General features: G+C 31.8%; 1 protein-coding gene across 1 annotated transcript in view; it reads right to left on the reverse strand.

Annotated features, from left to right (window-relative positions):
* fuss (SKI family transcriptional corepressor fussel) overlaps nucleotides 1-17,762 on the reverse strand; it is a 99,414-nt gene extending 81,652 nt beyond the window's left edge. The window contains exons 1-5 of the mRNA XM_075354347.1: nucleotides 17,700-17,762; nucleotides 12,005-12,230; nucleotides 8,402-8,751; nucleotides 6,281-6,482; nucleotides 4,301-4,530 (exon numbers count right to left, since the gene is read on the reverse strand). Coding sequence (XP_075210462.1) covers nucleotides 4,301-4,530; nucleotides 6,281-6,482; nucleotides 8,402-8,751; nucleotides 12,005-12,230; nucleotides 17,700-17,762 — 1,071 coding nt within the window. The remainder of the gene's footprint in view (nucleotides 1-4,300; nucleotides 4,531-6,280; nucleotides 6,483-8,401; nucleotides 8,752-12,004; nucleotides 12,231-17,699) is intronic.
* Between the last annotated feature and the right edge of the window lie 2,056 nt (nucleotides 17,763-19,818).

Raw genomic sequence — 19,818 nt, forward strand, 5'->3', positions numbered from 1 at the left:
AACCAGAAGGAATACTTAAAAAAAAAAAACTGTTGCGATTTCTATCTGTTAGTGATATGAAGAACTTAATTAAGCGGTTTTACTTTCCTTATGGAATACTGCATGAGCAGAGTAAATAGACTGGTGGTGATGTTCCAACATTTATTACCCATTTATTATTCTTGTTATAGTTTGTGTTTATTGTTTCTTGTGTTTATTATTTAATTATTTACGATCGTGTAGTCATATTTAAATCGCCGATGATTATAATCCTTGATTCGACTATAAATAACGACGGCAAAAAAAAGGTTAATTAATTTTTCACAATTATTAAGAACGATTTAGATTACTCTAAATTATGGCATAAATATCAAAAGAAAGAAGATTGGAGTTAAAGACTCAAAAATGATCAACATCATTAAGCATAAGAGAAAAATAAGTTTTATTATGTATAGGAGCCTACATATTACGCACACCATAAATTACGATGTAAATGTTTTGATTGGGCGCCGATCCATTAATAGTGATTTTAATTTTGGGGTAGCTAGCGGAAGGCTATTCAGATTAATTTGATTGGAGTTTAAAATTGATTTGATTGAAATTTAATCACACATACCGGAGAAGATAAATGAGCTTCAAATTTACATTTTGAAATAATGGCGGCAGATTTTTCCTCAAATCTTTGGAACTCAAATCTTTGTTCAGAGTTACTTTGGAATAAACAGAGGAGATTTTTAATTCAAAAATACACGAAATTACAGCTTTTTGAACCAGTCAGTTGAGAAAAGCGCTATTGGCTGCTTTATATAATTTATATAATGCGCATGTGCTCACAGGTTTTATGTACGATTTGTGTGTGTGTGTGTGTGTGTGTGTGTGTGTGTGTGTGCGTGTGTGTGTGTGCGTGTGTGTGTGTGTGTGTGTGTGTGTGTGTGTGTGTGTGTGTGTGTGTGTGTGTGTGTGTGTAAGTGGTGAATGTTGCTATTGTTTTATTCATCAGAATTAATAGGTGGGCTAAGTGAGATTATTTTAAATCAGTCTCTCCTCTATGTAAAACGATTAAATCAGAACTGACTTTTAATTAACCTTAATTGATTTTTCCCTTTCGCACAACAGGAAAACATTGGATAACATTTACCGTAAAATTTCTAAATAACAGTCTTTAAAAGTTAATTGTACTGATCTATTACACTCAACGATCTAAGCAGTAGTGAGCCAGTAAAGAAGGTAAATATAAAGAAAAGATGATTAAGGGAAGGGATAATATGTTAGAAGTGGGGATGGAAAACTGCCATGGAGAGATTGGTTCTTCTTTACAATATTGTCAAATGTCAGAGGCTGACCTTAGGGGGTTCAAGAGGGTGGCAAACGAATAAGGGTTTTGGGGGGTGTTCCTATGGGAACGTTAGATTCCCGAGGGAAGACAGAAGTAGGGAAGTAAAGCATCAAGTGTGCTTGTAATTAGAAATCTTCACTGTGCTTAAGTCAAGTTGAACACATTTACAAAGCGCTTGCAGGCTTACTGTCTGGAACTGTACGAATAACAGAATGCTTCACTTTTGTAACGTTTGATATGCGATCTATGCATACTCGATAATTATACTTTCATCAGCTTCTCTACGTTTTCATTTGCTCTCAGCACCCGATAGAAATTTTGTAATTTTTATCATTTTCGATGAAAGTTACGTTTCAATATATTTTGATTTGCTAAAAATTATATTTACTTTTTTTAAATATTTTTTTTAATGTAAAATATAATTTAGCTTAAAGAGTGAATTTTAAGAGGAGTAAATAATATTATTTTTTGGATCTCTAAAAACAATACTTTACACAATTAAGTAAAGTTTTTTCCCATTTTCAGCAATATGCGTATATTATTAACTCTGAAGTTATTTTCTTTTTTTACAAGGTACTGTTTTATTATACGTGTATGTGAGATGACAACGTCTACATATGTACATCGAAATCTTACATCATACATACGACGAATACATATTTCTTTATCTAGAATTTTCGTTTGTTTTTCTGTAAATTTTAGTTTTAATTGCCTCATAATGTTAATTTAAATTAAAAAAAATAATTATTCTCTAGCAACAACCATAGCTGCACAGTTAACATATACTTCTAAGAGAAATATTAATCTTTGAAACACTTTTAACAGGTAAAGACATTGGTAATTACAGCCTCTCTGCCGACTTCCATAGCAGAATAATAACATGGTGAACCGAATGACTGGTATTCTTCATAATTAAAAAAATTAATGTCTCATTCGCATGATAAAAAATAAAACATTCACTGTAATTGGGTGCCAGCACCCGACCAAAAAAAGTTGTTAAGGGAACTGATAAATAAATAAATGTAATTCATTATTCTATGAAGAAAAGTAACCGAACATTATCCTAAATCTACACTACCTAATAATATATTTAGCTTAGCTTCTTCATCAGTGGTTTAGAAATTTGTTAGCTTTGAGTTAATAACTTTAAACACGATAAAAATAATAAAAGTAACTGATCAAATAAAGTCTAAACCTCGTTTGATATAATATTCTTACAAGATATTAAGAACACACGCAAAAAAAAAACACTGTGTGTATTCAAGTGAACAAGTTTACTTCACTGTTGAACACTGTCCAATAGCCAAAAATCACCACCACCCCCCACCCTCGCAGATATATGTAGGTCATATATTTCTCCTCTCCAGTTTTTTCATCCGTTCCCTCCCAGTCTAATAATGTGCTCTTCTTCCAAAGAATACATCAGGCTATGGAAAGATACTCATAATTTATTAGTTTTTAACTATCGAAATTTTACAGACAACTTGGGATTAAATACTTTTCGTAATTATCAAAATTATTTCAATAGAAAAAAGTATTTAAAATTACACATCCCATTAAGATAAAACTATGTTTTAAAAACAATGTTTATAAAATTATACTATAAATTAAATATGTACATATTTCTTATACCTTTGTTCTCATATGTTCTTATAATATTTACAAGAAGTGCAAGTTCTCAATTTTCAGTCACTTTAAAAAGTTGTGGCAGTCTCATAACAGCTTGAATCTACATAACAAAAATTTTATATCGCTCTTAACGATCGTTGAGTATTAAGATCTTCCGCAATCTAAATCCTTTTGTATTCAGCTACTGTAATAGGATCATTTTTTGAAAATAAATTATCCCAGCTTGACCATAAAATTTAAAAGTATTTATAAATAAAAGAAACCTTCCTTGAATTAATGAAATCTCATCGTGACAATCTAACGTAACGATCAAATTAAACGAAAGAAATAAACTGGAAAATTGATTGTACTCGTAAGCAAGGTAATTATGTCCTTACGGACAATATTGTTTAATATCAGCGGCGAATCAGAATGAATTTTCCACATTTATCGAAGCTCATTAAATAATTTATTATTTCATAATTCTTCAGAACTATGAAATAAAGAAATCATTTATAAAAATCATGTTCAGCAGGTTCAGGTTTATTTGAAAAAATTTATAATAGTATTCACATTTGTGAATGTATAATACAAAGCGAGAATAAGAGAGAAAATGGCCATATAGCGTGTACTCGTTAAAGTTTACTACTAAAGTTGTACTGCTGGCAAATGCAATGTAGAAGCTTTTTATATGTATATAAATTCCTCGTAAAATTAACCAGTTGAAATATCCACTCGTAATACCAGTTGAAATTAACCAGTTATAATACCAGTTTAAAACGTTAAAATACATTTGAACCGTTTTAGGAATACTTGTAATCGTATTAATTTTCTCTGACATTTATGAAAAATGTACAAAATAAATATTTTCATAAGGTTATATATTTCAGTAAATGAAAAGTACCGTACTGAAACTACGAGCTGCAATCGTTAGAAAAAAGATTCTTAACCGAAAAATAATCGCTCTTGATGGGAAGGAATACACTTCATTTTATTTTACACCTTTTACGGAAGGAACTTGTTAAATTGTTGAGTGAAAATATATATTCCTCAGCTGCATGTAAATTTGTAAAAAAAAGTGTGCGTCACCTTTACAATATTTAAGTCAGTTTTTAAGAAGCATTATATTTACAAGATGCCAGCCCGCCATGACAAGTAGTTTTTTTTATCCCATGATATATATTTTATTGATCACCATTTTCAGATAGAATATATTAGTCGATGTACTAAAAAAAAACGCAAAAAAAAGAACACTTCGTATATTATTTCCTTCTAACTTTTTAAATAATCGATCAAAGACATAATAATTATAATACAAATTTATAATATATTATACCAGTAAAGTTATCAAGTATTTTGTTTTTATATTGATTTTACCTGGTCATTATTCCAACACGGTTTGAGCTCATCTTCCGGACATGTTTCTATATCGACAGTTTCTTCGTCATCACTTTGTACAGGTGAAGATGGGGGGGTAGCTTCTTTCGATGTTGAGAAAACCGGTCTAAAAGCTGAAGCATGCAGTTTTGTCTCAGGATTTGGAGATGGTAATAACAATGGTGATGGCGTTAACCATGGCAAGCAATAAGGAACACCGTGTTTCATTCCTTAAAAAAAAAAATCATACACAGTTCATGATAATAAGTCGAAAACACATACGTGTTACATAAAATACAAATAAACGTTAAAAATCATAAGCTCAGTATTATGATATTATTTAATTATTATATTTAAAAGAGTAGGATCTACATTCTAGACTTTGACCTCAAGTAATAAAGCCTTTTGCAACATTCAGAAGCAAATTTAACAGAAATACTTTTAAAAGTTTTGTTGATGTTTGTGTTTCTCCATATGTTTTTGTGAAATTTTTATGGGCACAGTGAAATTGCTCTTTATGATGAATTTCTATTTTCGTTCTGATCAAAATAATCTAAAACTCTCACCCGGACTAATTTTCTACAAACCGATAAATATTAAACATTTCAAAAACTTATTATGTTCCTGATTTCACTGGAAGGATGCGTTCTTAAATCTGGAGCTATTATAAATCCTTCTATAAATCCTCTGCAACTAAGGTAGGTACTTGAAACGTGTTCTGTTGTAAGTAAGCCTTAAAGTTATAGAAATTAATGAAAGGTAATTGCTGAGAAAGATCTATAGTCAGGTTACTGAGTAAAAGAACGGAAATTGATCAAAAGCTTTGAGAATTTTATGCCTTTTGCTAAAAGGGAAGTGAGATTAGCCTCATGACTGCGATAGTCTGGGCATATTAGCACACGTGCTTAAACTAATTATAAAAGAGCAAGCAACTTCCCTTTGGAAAAATACCTTTTAGACTTCAAAGTTCTAAGTTTCAATTCTTCGTTACCAAAACGTTTTGAAGAAAAGAAGTTAAAAATCAGAAAGTGTATGAGCTGAATAAACAGAAATAGAAACTGGTAAGCTTATAAAGACCGTTGCTTTTATATGGATTCGAGTGCTAGACTTTGGATATCAATGTTCTTTGTTGGTTGGAATTCAATTAACCACAAATCTTAGGAGTGCCGACCTGAGTCTGTTCAAGACTACATGTACACTTACACATACACTGTATCTACGTCAAGCCTGACAAGCCGGTATTGCATTCGCCTACACACACACACACACACACACACACACACACACACACACACACACACACACACGAAGATCCAGAAGTAGCTGGAAAACTGGTTGGACATAACAAATTTTAATTAATAGAGCATGCAAGTTTAATTAATTTAAAAAATTAATAGAAGCAAGTTTAATTAATACACCATGTATGATAAAATCAGATTTAAACGATTTTTGCTATTATCTTAACAAAATCATTTTATAGGATTTTTTGTAGAGGAGGGAGGTTAAATGATAAAAAAATCAGGAAAGTTATTATGGCATAAAGATTAAAAATTATTGAAGTCGGTAAAATTTTACTGAAACAAATGGCTAATTTTGCTGGTATTTCCAAAACACCAGAAAAATGAGCAGTTGAAAAATGAAATATTGCATGGAGTTGCAGCATTTTGTTTTATTGTACGGTTTAATATTCTAAACTCTATGATAAAATTTTAGTCTATGTAAGAAATTGCTACAAAACAGTTTAGTCAGGGACAAACTATCTTAAATAAATAAACAGAGTATAAGAAAAATATTGGTCAAATGTTTTCTAAAATTCAGTTACAAAAGCAAATAATGGGATATCTTTTCCTTCCTTAGAAAATCGGCATTACTATGCAATCATGTGACCAAAACAGAACATTTCTGAGATTCCCTTTTAACTTATTAATGCCGTTCTTTCCATTCTATAAAGATTAAAGATTGCATTGTTTTATAATGTACCTGGATAAATTCCTGTATGATGCCAAACGTAATCCATGACTAGTGGCAGCGGTGGCACTCTCGTAGGAGGAGGCGCTGGTAAAGGAAATGGTGATGCTGGAATTTCCGGACTTTGTTGAGTTTTGGCAGAAGATGTTTTATTTTGGTCTCCGCTGGTAGCAGAAGCAAGTAGACGCTTCCGTGTTCCCCCGTTGAACATTGCCTGAAACAATATTTTGGCATAGCCTTCATAATTAAAATTGTTGATTTGCCTGTGAGTAACACAGAAAAGAGTACAAAATATAAGGGAAAGGTTTAATCGCTAAGAGACACGAGACAGTCGTAAGAAAATGTTGGCGAGGGAAAGGTAAACTCCCATACTTTGCCGACCGGATAAAAAAGAATTCTTTTCTTTTTTCTTGTTTTGAAAAATTTATTAAGTATTAATTTCCTTTCTTTAGTGGCTAAAATAATAGAATACACAATTTTTTAATCATAATAATGACGATCCATTAAAATCCTTACTTTGATACTTTTTGTATAAAACGCGCGCAATAAAATTCGAACTGATGTTCATTCGTTCGATTCAAATAGTTTCTCTGGAATTTATAACAACAATTTAACAACAAAAAAATTAAAAATCATAAAAATCTCAGGATGATGGTAACGAGGTCAACAAATTTTAAAGTCTGATATTGATCTTTTGTTGTAGCCGAATAATCTATAAAAGTGGCAGCCATGTAACCAATATTACAGAAGTATATAAAAATGACTATTTGTTGTATAACAGACTCTCAAAATAAAAACTAACTGGTACTTCACCAAAATATTTTCTCAGATATTTTGTCCTCAACACTAGAATATAAATTTTATTGATTCCTAACAATATTTTATATTAGATTGTAAAGACGATATCGATTTTCGATTTTAGGGCCTTTATCAATGTGCATTCTTTTAAAATACTTGCTGGGCAGAATAATTTTAATTATCCTTTGAGAGTGATCCAAATAATGCAATTCGAAATTTATTTTTTTTTTTTATTTGTCTCCAGTTGCTGTGTAAAGAAATATGTGAACAATATAATAATGAAACTGTCTTAATGATTTTTACTCTAATTTTATTTCATAATTTTTACCAATAGTTATCTTTTATTCATAATTTGTAGGTTATAACTAGAAATACTAATAATCATATTACTCTGTACTTCTGTACCTGCTACGATACAATAATCCTTTACAATAATTGTAATATTGTACTTATTTAGAAAATTAGATTTCATATATTTGGATTACAATAAATTCAATTTTTTCCTTAACATGTCTATAAACAAAAATAAAGATGTAAATATTTAGACATATTAGGTAACCTACTTATAACAAAACATGTGAATAATAATAATTTGCTGAGGGTCGAGACAGATATTTCTCCTTATTAAAAAAATCTCCATGGAACGACTGTGTATTTATCACATGTTCTTTCAAAGGAATATACAATTAAGTTATATTTACTTTCGATCAATTACTTTTAAAATAGAAAAATGACCTATTTCGATAGCAAATCATAAAGAAATTATGCCAACAGATAAAATTAACGATTAGGGAAAGCACGTCAAGAAAACAATAAAAATAAAATTTAATGTTGAAAAATAAACATTTATATACTAGAAAAAAATTTATTGACAATGTATGAAGATTAATATAGCACGTAAAAGTTAAAAATACATAGTCAAATAAATTTTTGTAATAATTTATTGGTTTTATTTTGAGCAAACCTAATAGTTTATTTGTTCAGCAATTACCTGAGCACACCGGCCTAATCACTTCTGAAGGTCTTATGAACGATCTTATTTCAAAAGTTTCACGCAGCACTTTCCATTGTATTAAACTAACCTAATACTTGAACATTTTAATCTAAAATAGTTGACAAATCATTAATGTGGGCAGCAATCTCAAAACTATTTTTAAGCTTAGAATTATTAGTCTACGTTATCATCAATAATCAATTATTAAAATAAGAATTTGATTAATTATAGAATCACTGTAATTGTTATAATTTTCATAGACGATAATTAAAGTTTACGACATTGCTATAATACTGTAATTATTTGTTTAATTTTTTTTTATGGATTTTAATTATAGATACCTTGACATCTTCCCAGGCGTGAATAATTTCCTCTGGAGGTGAACCACTCAACCTCATATGTCTTCTCCAAGAATTAAAATTAGCAGCATCTGGCTGTATGTATTTTGCTGTAGGTCCTGTTCGGTGAGAATGGAAAATGAATTTATTCGGTGAAAAAAACAGTCCGCATACGGCGCACTTGATACATTTTGCTCTTGAACTGTTATATCTTGAAGGTAAGAAAGATCCTCTACATCCCCATGCGCATTCATGATGGACGGAAAAAGCAAAATCTTCAGGTAATCTTGGTGGAGAGTTATCTCCTAAGAATGATTTACACAACCTTTCGGCCTCCCGTCGTGTTATCATACCTTAAAAATACAAATAAAACATTAAATTTATAACTAAATCCTTTTAATTTCATTACACTAATATCGTTGGCCGTTTGGGAACTATCGATTAGTCCGATATATTTTTTAAATTAATATAGTCGATTATAGTAGTTACAATTCGAGAACTTATACGCGGTTTTAAATAATGATTGATTGCGAATGATCGGATTCAAACGTTTCATTTATATCTTCCACGTACTTAAAATCTTTTTATTTAATTCTAGTCTAATAAATGGAGTTACAAAAAATGACCGTGTTCAAAGACAGACAGGGATAGAAAATTTCATTGATCTAAGTTCTTCACTGTCCAACTATGAACTGCAGTTGTACAATTCGATTAAATTTGCAACTTATAATTTATGGCAAAGCTTTACTTAGTTATACTTATTAAAATATCTTCCTTGACGTATACGTTTTCTTTACCTACAAAACTGTTTGTTTCAAATATAATTTTTTTAGTTTAAAACTTACTTAAAACTGAGTATTTTATTATAAGCTGCTTAGTTTAAAATTTCTAAACTTAAAAAAAAATCAGTTCACGAAAAAATCAATGCATTTCAATGCAGAATTCTGTAGTTTACCTTACATGGTAAAATAACGGAACACTTTTACGAGAAGCAAGAAATATGATTAAATTCTCAATCTCATCCTTGAAAATTTTCTGAAAAATATTACAAGTATTTGATAATATATTCTGTAAAATTAAATTCAGTTGTATATTTATTAATTATTTTAAAAAAATATATTTTTATATCTATATTATATATTCTGTTATTTATATATATATATATATATATATATATATATATATATATATATATATCATAATTTGTTGGTTCATTGAGCAAATTAAAAACATTCTGCGAGTAAATAATAAGATAAAAGAACATACTATACACCATAACTTAAAAAATGATGATATTTAAGTACTAAAATTAAAAAAGATTGAAGAAGTAAAAAAGATAAATGGTTTAAATATAAGAAGGCTAGTGAAATCCCTATTAGCGGCCCAGTATTCCAAACTAAGGCGAACAATTTTTCTGAAAAATTCGATAAACCCCGTGAAATAACTTCAGCTTGGATACAGCAGTTCCGTCAGCGTCACGATATTGTGTCAGGGAGAATAAGCGGTGAGGTCGCAGCAGCTCCAACCGGTGTGTCAGAAAAATTGCTAGAAACCTTTGGTCAAAATTAAAATACGGTTATTAGGACAAAAAAGTCTATATTACTGATAAATCTGTTTTTTTTTTTTTTTTTTTTTTTTTTAACTGAAGCCAGAAAGAATCCTTCGGTTTAAAGGCGAAACGTGTTCTGGGGGAAAATCTTCAAAGAAACACTAACAGTACTAATTGCTGCTACAATTATGATTGGAATGACAAAAAAACTTCTGGTTATGGGGAAAAGTCCTAAACCCCGAGGTTTTAAACATTTGATATCGCTTCCCTTTATGTACGAAAGTAACAAGAAAGCTTGGATGACAAATGATATCTTTACGTCTTGGTTACGAAAATGGACCGTGAATTAAAGATTGAAAATGACAAAATACAGCTGCTCATTGACAACTGTCCGGTTCATCAACACGTTGAAAATCTTTCTTGTATAAAGTTAGTGTTCTTACCACAGAAAACAACAGCAGTCTTATAGCCCTTAGATCGAGGCGTGATCAACGTCGGTAAAAGTCCACTACAAAAAACACCTAATTTTACAAATGATACAGGATTTAGATCAAAAAAGCGAAACACAAATAACTACTCTGGATAATTATGTTAGAAAGATCATGGAATGAGTTTTCTCCGTGAACTGTAAAAAAATTGATTTCGACATGCAGGATTTTTACTATAGGCTGGCGAAATTACTGACGTCGCAGAAAAATCTTTAGCGGAAAGGGGCAATAGTCTGCAAAACCAATCGTTGTCAGATGCATTGTTTGTAGATTATCAAGAAGTTGACAAAAATTTAGGGACGCATGAATATGTAACAGTTGATGATGTAGTGGCTTCAGTACTAGTACAAATAACGTAGATAATAACAATCAATTTTTTTGGTTTGGAAGAGCCAAATCTTCCAGAAGTTTTAACGGCAATGAAACCCATTTGCCGGTTTAACATTTTTACAGAAATAGCTAATGAAAATACAAAGAGTGTTTGTTTTGATTTAGAAAAGAATCTTCAAAAACTATATTACATCAGGAAATGTTCAGAACAAAGCAAAATAACCAACTTTTTGCAGAAAAAAATATTTTTTATACTTTTTCTTTATCTTCTTTTATTACTGTACCGTATTTGTATTTATTATTGCATAATTTTTTTAATATTATTCTATTACGGAAGTAAATTATTATTATTATTATTATTATTAATTTTAATGATTATTATTTTACTGTATTACAATACCCGTGTAGGTGGCATATTAAAGTAGTACCACTAAGCTACCTAAACATCGGTTATTGTGACTATCGGTTACAATGACCTCAAATCATCGGTTCCTTGGTGGTCACTATAAACGATATTTACTGTACCTTTATTACATGAGTAGCACGGAATAAATGAATACATACAAACATATAAGAGTGTATTTTATCAACTTATTTTCAACAACTTTTTTATTTCTCGATTAAGTTACAAGAAAATAATGTAGTCTCTAGAAAAGAAACCAAATTACTTTTAGATGAAACGATATAAATCTATAGCAAAGAAGTGAATTGTAGAAACAGATATTTTTATCAGATAATCGTAACTTTATCAAAACTACTTTTTATCGACAGTTCATAATTATTATTTAATTTGGATTCCTTCCCTGCAGTTTAGTTGATAACAGTGAAATTTATTTGGAAACTAACGTTCCCTAATTAAACCTGTTTTCCCTATCTAATGTTTTAATTCAAAAAATAAGTTAATCTACATTATCGGTTAAGTTATATGTTTTATGAATTTTATTTTTACAAAGTTCTTCTAAAAATTGTGACGGGCCTACCTGTTACCGATTTATAATATGTGTCACTTTTATAATACATGTAACAATTATTTATATTATACATTTTTTTATATAATACATATGACTGCGTATGTCTTCATTAACATGAAAGTTATTTTAAAAAAATATAAGTTTTAATTTATTCATAATTACCAGTTATCAGTCGTCCAACCTGACTATTTCAGTTTAGGACTTTTATACAGAAGAACTTTAAAGATACAGAAATCATGACTATCAATGGAATGCACTGTTTACTTACCGCATCGTCTAGATGAAACAGGCATAGCTCCTGCTCGTCGAAGTATTTCCAGTTGAACTGGAGTACACTGAACACAGGTTATTCCGAGTGCAACTCTGCGGTTATGTATTTCATTGTAGCTAAATTCCTTTAATAATGTATTGCTAATTTGAGCTAAACACAATCGTTCCTGATTTTCTATAACCAGAGATACTATTGGTACGCCATAGAGTACTACTGTGCTGACCTGAATATTAAAAAAGATATACAGTCTACATTAATTATAAGAATTCCTTGTTAATATGAATTAATATCTTTTTACGTTACTTTAGAGGAAAAGAATTTTAAAAACTTCACTAAAAATAAAACCAAACTGAAAAAAGGTACAAATTTAAAATTAAAAATTAAGTAGGCTGTACCTTTTGGCCAGAACTTTATTAATATTTTTTTTTTTAGCCAAACAGATATTTACGAAGAGGTCCATCTTTATAATATATGAAGATCAAAATTACCATATTATTAAGCTTATAAATGGTCCTTCGGCAGTCACAAATTACTGTTTAAACATAAGGCACAAGTGTTTTACAACCTTTTGTATTGTATAAAGTAAAGGAAACTAAAGATAAGAAGGAAAAATAATATAGAAAGAAAGAAAACTAAACGATGATATTTTTAAATAAGTTAAGGACAGCATTTTCAGTCTGATAATTAAGAGTTACTGTCTTAAAATTATGGTTCGTTTTTAAACAAACCGTTGTAGTACAAGGTAGTGTCACCAAAACCGTTATTACCCTGGCCAAAAACCTTTTTATATGTACTGTCTATCACCCTATTCAATCAGATTTTAGCAGCGATAAGAAAAATAAAGCTACCCAATATATATAAATATGCAGTTTAATATTATATATTATTTAAACATTATAAATAATATTATATAACATTACACAATTAATAATGTGTTGATGCATATTATTATCATCATCACTTTTTTTTGCATTATATGGCCATTGACTTCGAAGGTCAGGGTCAGTCCTCGACACATTGTTTAAAAAAATAAATTAAATCACCAGCAAGATCATCAGATGTAAGGGTATATTTTAATAAAAAAAATAACAGGGGATATCTCAACAAAACGTACACATATAATATGTACAGGATTTAAAGAGCCCTGACCTTTAAAATAAAATTAAAATATTAAACACACAGAAAAATAAAATACACAAAAATGGTTGGACATATCATGGAAATTTGAAACTTTATGTTCGGGTCTAAAGTGCCTTCATATAGACAATTCTTAGTCAAACATAACACATATTGACTTCGTCGACGGCTTACAAACATTTTAGTAATTTGATGGCATTTAGGTAAGCAACAAGGAAGGAGTTTTTTCTCCTTTGCCATTTTCTAAATCACAGCAACATTATTTCTTAGTTCGTACCTCTTTCTGAGATTTTCATACATTGTACGCTCTTCCAGCAGATGCTGAACAAGTAAGCATTATCACGTACACGATAATGAGTAAGTAGTTTATCACGTATAGAGCACATAGGTCTTTCTTCGCCGGTTATGAATTTGTTATTCGCGTGGGTTAAATTCTGAATCTGGACACCGCCACATCTTCGCGGCCAGTCAGTTTCGCGTCGCTCTTCCATTTATATATAGTAATTTATATTGCACTTGATTTCGTATTTAGTCTTCTACATTCATTATTCCACGTGTTTAAGATAGTGTTAGATAGACTTTATTAGCATCTGCTGAACGAATAAGAAATCCATATTCTCAAAATTTTTGCCATTCTGCCAGCTTCCTCTGCGCTTTCTTTTCTTGAGTTATCAGCATGCCCTGCAGTGAAGTCCATACACATCGCTGTCCTATTCGGTTTAATACATTCACAATCGATAGAGTATTTGCGATAAGGAGATCCCCAATTTTCTTGTTCCGAATAGTAGTTATTGCGCTTAAAGAATCGAAACATATAAGCAACCTCTCTTCGCCGAATTGTTCTGTATAGTGAAAATTTGCTGTAGAGCAATGAGCTCCACTGTAAAAACACTGTTCATATCGCGAGGTTTCTATAAACCAGCTTCACCATTTATGTATATAGAGCATCCAATAACACCATGTTCAGTTTTAGAACAATCACTAAAGTGTTTTATATATCTCCGAAATAGGACACGCAGCACGTTTTCTCTGTTGAAAATTTGAATACTTAGCAAATACTTAACCACTTTATATGTAACCATAATTGTACTGTTCCTGGTATATAGGAATGCAAGATCATCGACGTAAAAGATTTTGCTGATTTTTTTCCAGTAATGGTTGATATTTTACGAAATGAGTTTATTGATGGCGATCATTAACAACGTACCGCTCAAAGACAAGCCTTGTGGTATGCCATTTTTTAACTTTTTTTCTGAAGATTACTCATTATAAATGTACTTGAAAAGTAGTGTTCTTCATGTACTTGCCAAGTAATTCTGGTAGATTGCCGCGACAGTCCCGTGTAGTTGAAGTGATATTCCTAACGCCAAATCATATCAAAAGCCCTGTGGAGATCAAAGAGGTTTCCTAGTGATGAAACTGTTATATATAGGATTCTCTAGATTAATCATTTGGGTCAGTGCTTGAATAGAACTGTCGAAATCCTACTTGATGCAAAGATAAAAGACGACACAAAGGAGAGGGATAAACAGCTCCCTTTGGGAGTTTGGTTTTAAGCGATCTCCGTGGTTTAGGTGGTAACAACACCTGAGAAGAACATGTTTTCAAAGCCTCCAAAGGGGGGTCGAAAGATTTCATAATTAGCTCATGTGATAGACTATATAGCTGTATCTTAGTCTCAGGTTTGTCTTACTTTTTGTTCTACTCTGATGTGGTTTTGCTTTTACTTTACAACGTTTACTGGTGGCTTGTAACTTGGACGGTCTCGAAGCTTCCTTTTGAGAGAGATTCCATTTTGTTGTCGATTATTCTCTCTATCGTAGTAGCCAAATTTGGAGCAAAGTTACTAAATAGCTGATCTACATTAACACTTGGTATAGGAATAGTGGCCGCTGCCTGAACATATGTTGTTGTTCTTGGTGTGCGGTTGAATACAATTTTTTGGCTTCCAAATTGCTGACCTTCTGTAAGATTTTTACTTTTTGAACAGTCATTTTGTCTTTGTAAAAAGGAAAGTTCCTTGATCGACATGAATGCTGTCCTTTGCAGTTAACGCAGATGGAAGGATCCTTACTTGGTTTCCTGTCATGAGTTTCTTCACCACACACACATACTTGAGATCTCTTGCATCGAAACGCGGTGAAGCCAAATTTCTGGCACCTGAAGCATGAGTGTCAACAGGAAACTTCACACATCCAGACGGTGTACAAAAACGCGCACTTTTTCGGCAGGGAAGGCCTGTAAAATATGGGGACATTAGAGAGAGAAAGTAAAACTTCGCCATTTATTTTTTGGTAAACTTCGACACGCTATTACTACCTGTAGTGACAACTCCTCCACAATTTCCTGTTTAGAAAAAGTAAGTAGGCCTCAACAATCCCCAACATCTTTTAGGTATTGCACTGTGAGAATAGACGCGTACAGTAAACTCACCTATTTTGCTTAAAACAAGAATCTTCTGCGACTGGATCTAGTTGGTTGTCTCGACGTACAGACCGGTAAAGTTTTCCGTGTTTATTTTACTGGGCTATCAGCTCAACTAGTTGTTTCACAAGTGATAAAAAAAGGGCTTACTCTCGCAAAAGTTTCTTCTTCCTTTGTAACCACTGTACTTAGATCTAGGTAAACAGTTCTTGATAGCAGTTCTCTGCCAACTCTTCAAATCGCTGTAAGTTCTGTCAGTATCTAAATTCTTCTTCCGTTTCGCTGCCGGCGATACAGCTGGTTCTGAACGAGGTTTTTTTATGTGAAACTTGTGTTACGATAGATTTATCAAACTGCATGATGAATTTATCTCTTCTGTTGCTAGCCGCCGTAATTTATTACCAGGGTTGGCAGCACTAGAGGAATGTAACCCCCCCCCCCCCGGTTCTGGTCTACCAACCCTGGAGTTCCGACTCGGTACTCTGGTAGAACCGACTTAATTTTTGACTGAGAGCGGATGCACAATCTTTTGCACTGACTTCATTCTCCTACTCACCAACAAAGGTTTCAGGGCTCCCATGCTCTGAAAGCCCTCCCATGCCCTGCAATTACGTCGATCCTGGCGACCACATCGCCAGCTCTAAGGATGGTGTAAGTCCCTATCCAAAATATTTTTCAGTTATGAATGATGTGCAGGTGGCCGAAAAGTCCAGTCCTTATAGTGACCTGTGGAGAGAAATCAGTTATAAAAGAAAATTTTAATTTCCGAGGAAAGCATTCGGAATCCCCATAGCTAGCTATATGTATTGTACTTATGTACAGCTGTTGCCTCCCTGGACGTGGTGACATATTCCGGACGTGGCGATACTGCACTAATAATATTTTGTACTAATATTTTTAGTGAGCTGAAAGACAAAACTTTCCGGAAAACGAGTAGAACGTTTGTATACATTAATTGCCCTCCGGGCTGGTCTAGTTGTTAACTCGTCATCACAAATCAGCTGATTTCGAAGTCGAGAGTTCTAAGGTTCAAATCCTAGTAAAGGCAGTTACTTTTATACGGATTTGAATACTAGATCGTGGATACTGGTGTTCTTTGGTGGTTAGGTTTCAGTTAACCACACATCTTAGGAATGGTCGATCTGAGACTGTACAAGACTTCACTTCATTTACATTCATACATATCATTCTCATTCATCCTCTGAAATAATACCTTACAGTGGTTCCGGAGGCAAAACAGAAAAAGAGAGTTCCAAACACAATTGGAATGGGCTTAATATCTTTTCAACTAAATCTCATATTAAGTTTTTTATTATTTTTATTTCTATTATATTTTAAGAAAAAATTTACATCGAAAAGCTTAACTGCTTAATGTCAACTTAAAATTTTCTAAATAATGTCTATGGCTTTTTGATAGGAATTCTACAATCTTTTCATTTTACAAGGTGGTAAAATAAGCTATCAGATGTTGGAAAAGTGGAAATTTGTTACCACAACCCCAAAAACAAAAGAAATTTAACCATTGTTTTCAATGGAAAAAACTGTTAATTAGATTATTTAAATGTTTGGTCTTTCTGAAGACATTTTTCTCGATTTCAGATTGCATTCATTTTAAACTGGTAGTATGTATAATTTGTTTAGATAACAAGAAACATCACTCGTAAGAAGAGATATTGAAGAAAGCTAATGAATAACATCCGATGAAAACATTCTTGGACACAGTTCACGTACTAAACTCAAAAACCAAAAAGAAAAATTGGGTTAGGTTAAATTTAGATTTGAATTTAGTTGAAAAACCTTCAGGTAAAATACGGTATTAAAAAAAATCGAAATAGAATCGTTTAATAATTTATTAAATTAAATAAATAATTACCTTAAACTACTTTAAAAATAAAAAACCTTAGATTAAAAAAAAATCTCTTAATTACCTTAAATTAAAAATTTTATCTTTAGTAATTTGTTTAATAAAGTTTTTTGTCAATTAATTTAATTAAAATGGAAACTTTGTGGTAAAAATCACAATGTTTTTCTATATTGAAAGCTTTTTTTCTCCACTTTGTAAGTTACGCCTGAAACCTGTCATAAAAAGTAAGTAAACATTATAGTTCGGAAAATATATTCACGTACTTACTTGATTAGCAGATTTAGTTGTCTGTAATTGAATACTGTTGTTATCCTGAAGTTTATGATCCATTGTTCGGTGTTTTGGTAAGGAGACTAAAGACATCTGAAAAAATAAGTACAGTATGATTGCAGACATTAAATTAAGCCCCTAAAATAAGTTGCTGAATCAATAATGATGTATTCAACAAATATATAATATGTTCTGGGCATAGCAAGTTAAATCATAGGTTGCGTGATTTAGAATTATCTACATACGCGTACATACACTCGCGAACGAATGCATTAATCTATACTACCACCTGTACCCATAAGATATCTAAGTGGTGGTAACCTGTAGGGGTCAGACCTGGGATGAAATTCTAATGAAGAAGTAAAACATTCAATAAAAGAAATGATAATCCAATTTGAAATAACTCCAGAGATTTAAAGAAAAATAATAAATAAAAAAAATTTAAAAAAACAGTAGTCAGGGTCAAAAACCATATTGACGAAATAGAAATATTTTTTAGGTAGGAAGGTAACGATAGAAAAAGCTCAACGATATTAACGAAAAACGTTTCTGATAAATCTCATATCTTGGTGAAAAGACTCGAGTCAAAATGTGAATGTAGTAAGGTGCACACATTTTCTGTGTTATGTAGGTTTCTTTGATTCTAAATTCTAAGAAACTCACAAACAGTGATAAGAAAACGATCTTGTCAAATTAAAAATGTTTGTTTTAAATCTTGCCAACCTGAGCCTTCCGTAATGTAAATTGTAGAATAAGTTTAGACATGTGAAATCATGTTAAAGTACTTAATTACTTACATTTTCAATTCGGCATTGTTTAGGTTTTATTAAAAATACCAAAGCGACTACGAAAGATATATAGTGAAACATGTAACATAGTTACGCTATGAATTCAAATCCATTAGGCCAAGATCCATTTTTAATCAGAACGCAAACGCCGAGAATGGCTGTAAGGAATGAAATGGAATGCAAAGTTGGCGGGAGTTTATAGATTCTCCCTACGGATCGCAGAACCTGGACAGAGTCCCTTGCTGCTGGATGATTCTAACGGGCGTGTTTTTTTAAAAAAAGGTTTAGGTGACGGGTCAAATTTTTCAATTTTTGTCTTATTTAATATTTTGTGTTTTTAAGGACGGATTTAATTACATTCCAATCCGTTGTTAAACTAGCGTTATCAAACCCATTTTATGGGCCGACCGCGGAAGGCTAGGCTTATGAAACCTGTTCTCCCGACGTAATTCCCCTTCAGACCGTCTACTGAAGTCCTTTCGGTGCTAACGCTTCATAGGCTAGCAGGAATACGCCACAACGGGGCACTAACTGTATGGAGAGATCAATGCGCCCCCTCCTCCGGAGGAGTCGCAATTGCTGATTTAAGTTAATTTAAATGTAAGTTTTAAAGGGAGAGGTTGAGTAGAAGCTCTTCATCCACTTCTGTGATGGCTGCCTTTCGGGACGCATCTCTGCTGGGCTCTTTTCCGGACTTCTGTCCGTGATGTTGGGTCGAGTAGAGGGTCTTCCTTCTTCTTCCTCTTCTTCTTCCGATGACCAAGGCTGTAAGGTAGTAGCAATCAATAGAAAAAGTCAATTGAAAGTAATGGCAGGCGATTTGTTAAGAATTTGTCGATTTTTAATGTGAAACGCCGATTGAGGTTTTGCCATGAGGAAAATCAAGTGCTCGATCGCTGAGTTACCTTAAACTTTATGAAAGTGATAATAATAAATAAAACTTAATGTTCTTCGTTTCAAGTTCCTGTGTATTACATAATGTGAAAATTTTAACTTCCACTGTCCACCATAAACTCGTCATCACTTATAGGCTCTTGACCTTAAAAATCTAATCGCAATTACATTATGCATTATTAACACTAGCACTATATAAGTGCACTGTTTAGGCTGATTTATTTTATTAAAGGGTAAATTTTCTTTAATATTTAGTATATTATATCCATCGTTAATAAATTTTTGAAGTGGAGTCTAAACATAATACGTTTCTAATATGCCAGAAAAGTTATTATCTCATGAAAGAATATGAGCAGTATGACAGTACAGTATTGACTCTCATACACACACATTAATTCTCGTGTACACAAACACATACTGTTTGTTTTTTTGTT

The sequence above is a fragment of the Lycorma delicatula genome, chromosome 1 (assembly GCF_047948215.1).
Source record: "Lycorma delicatula isolate Av1 chromosome 1, ASM4794821v1, whole genome shotgun sequence".
NCBI classification, from domain to species: Eukaryota; Metazoa; Arthropoda; class Insecta; order Hemiptera; family Fulgoridae; genus Lycorma; species Lycorma delicatula.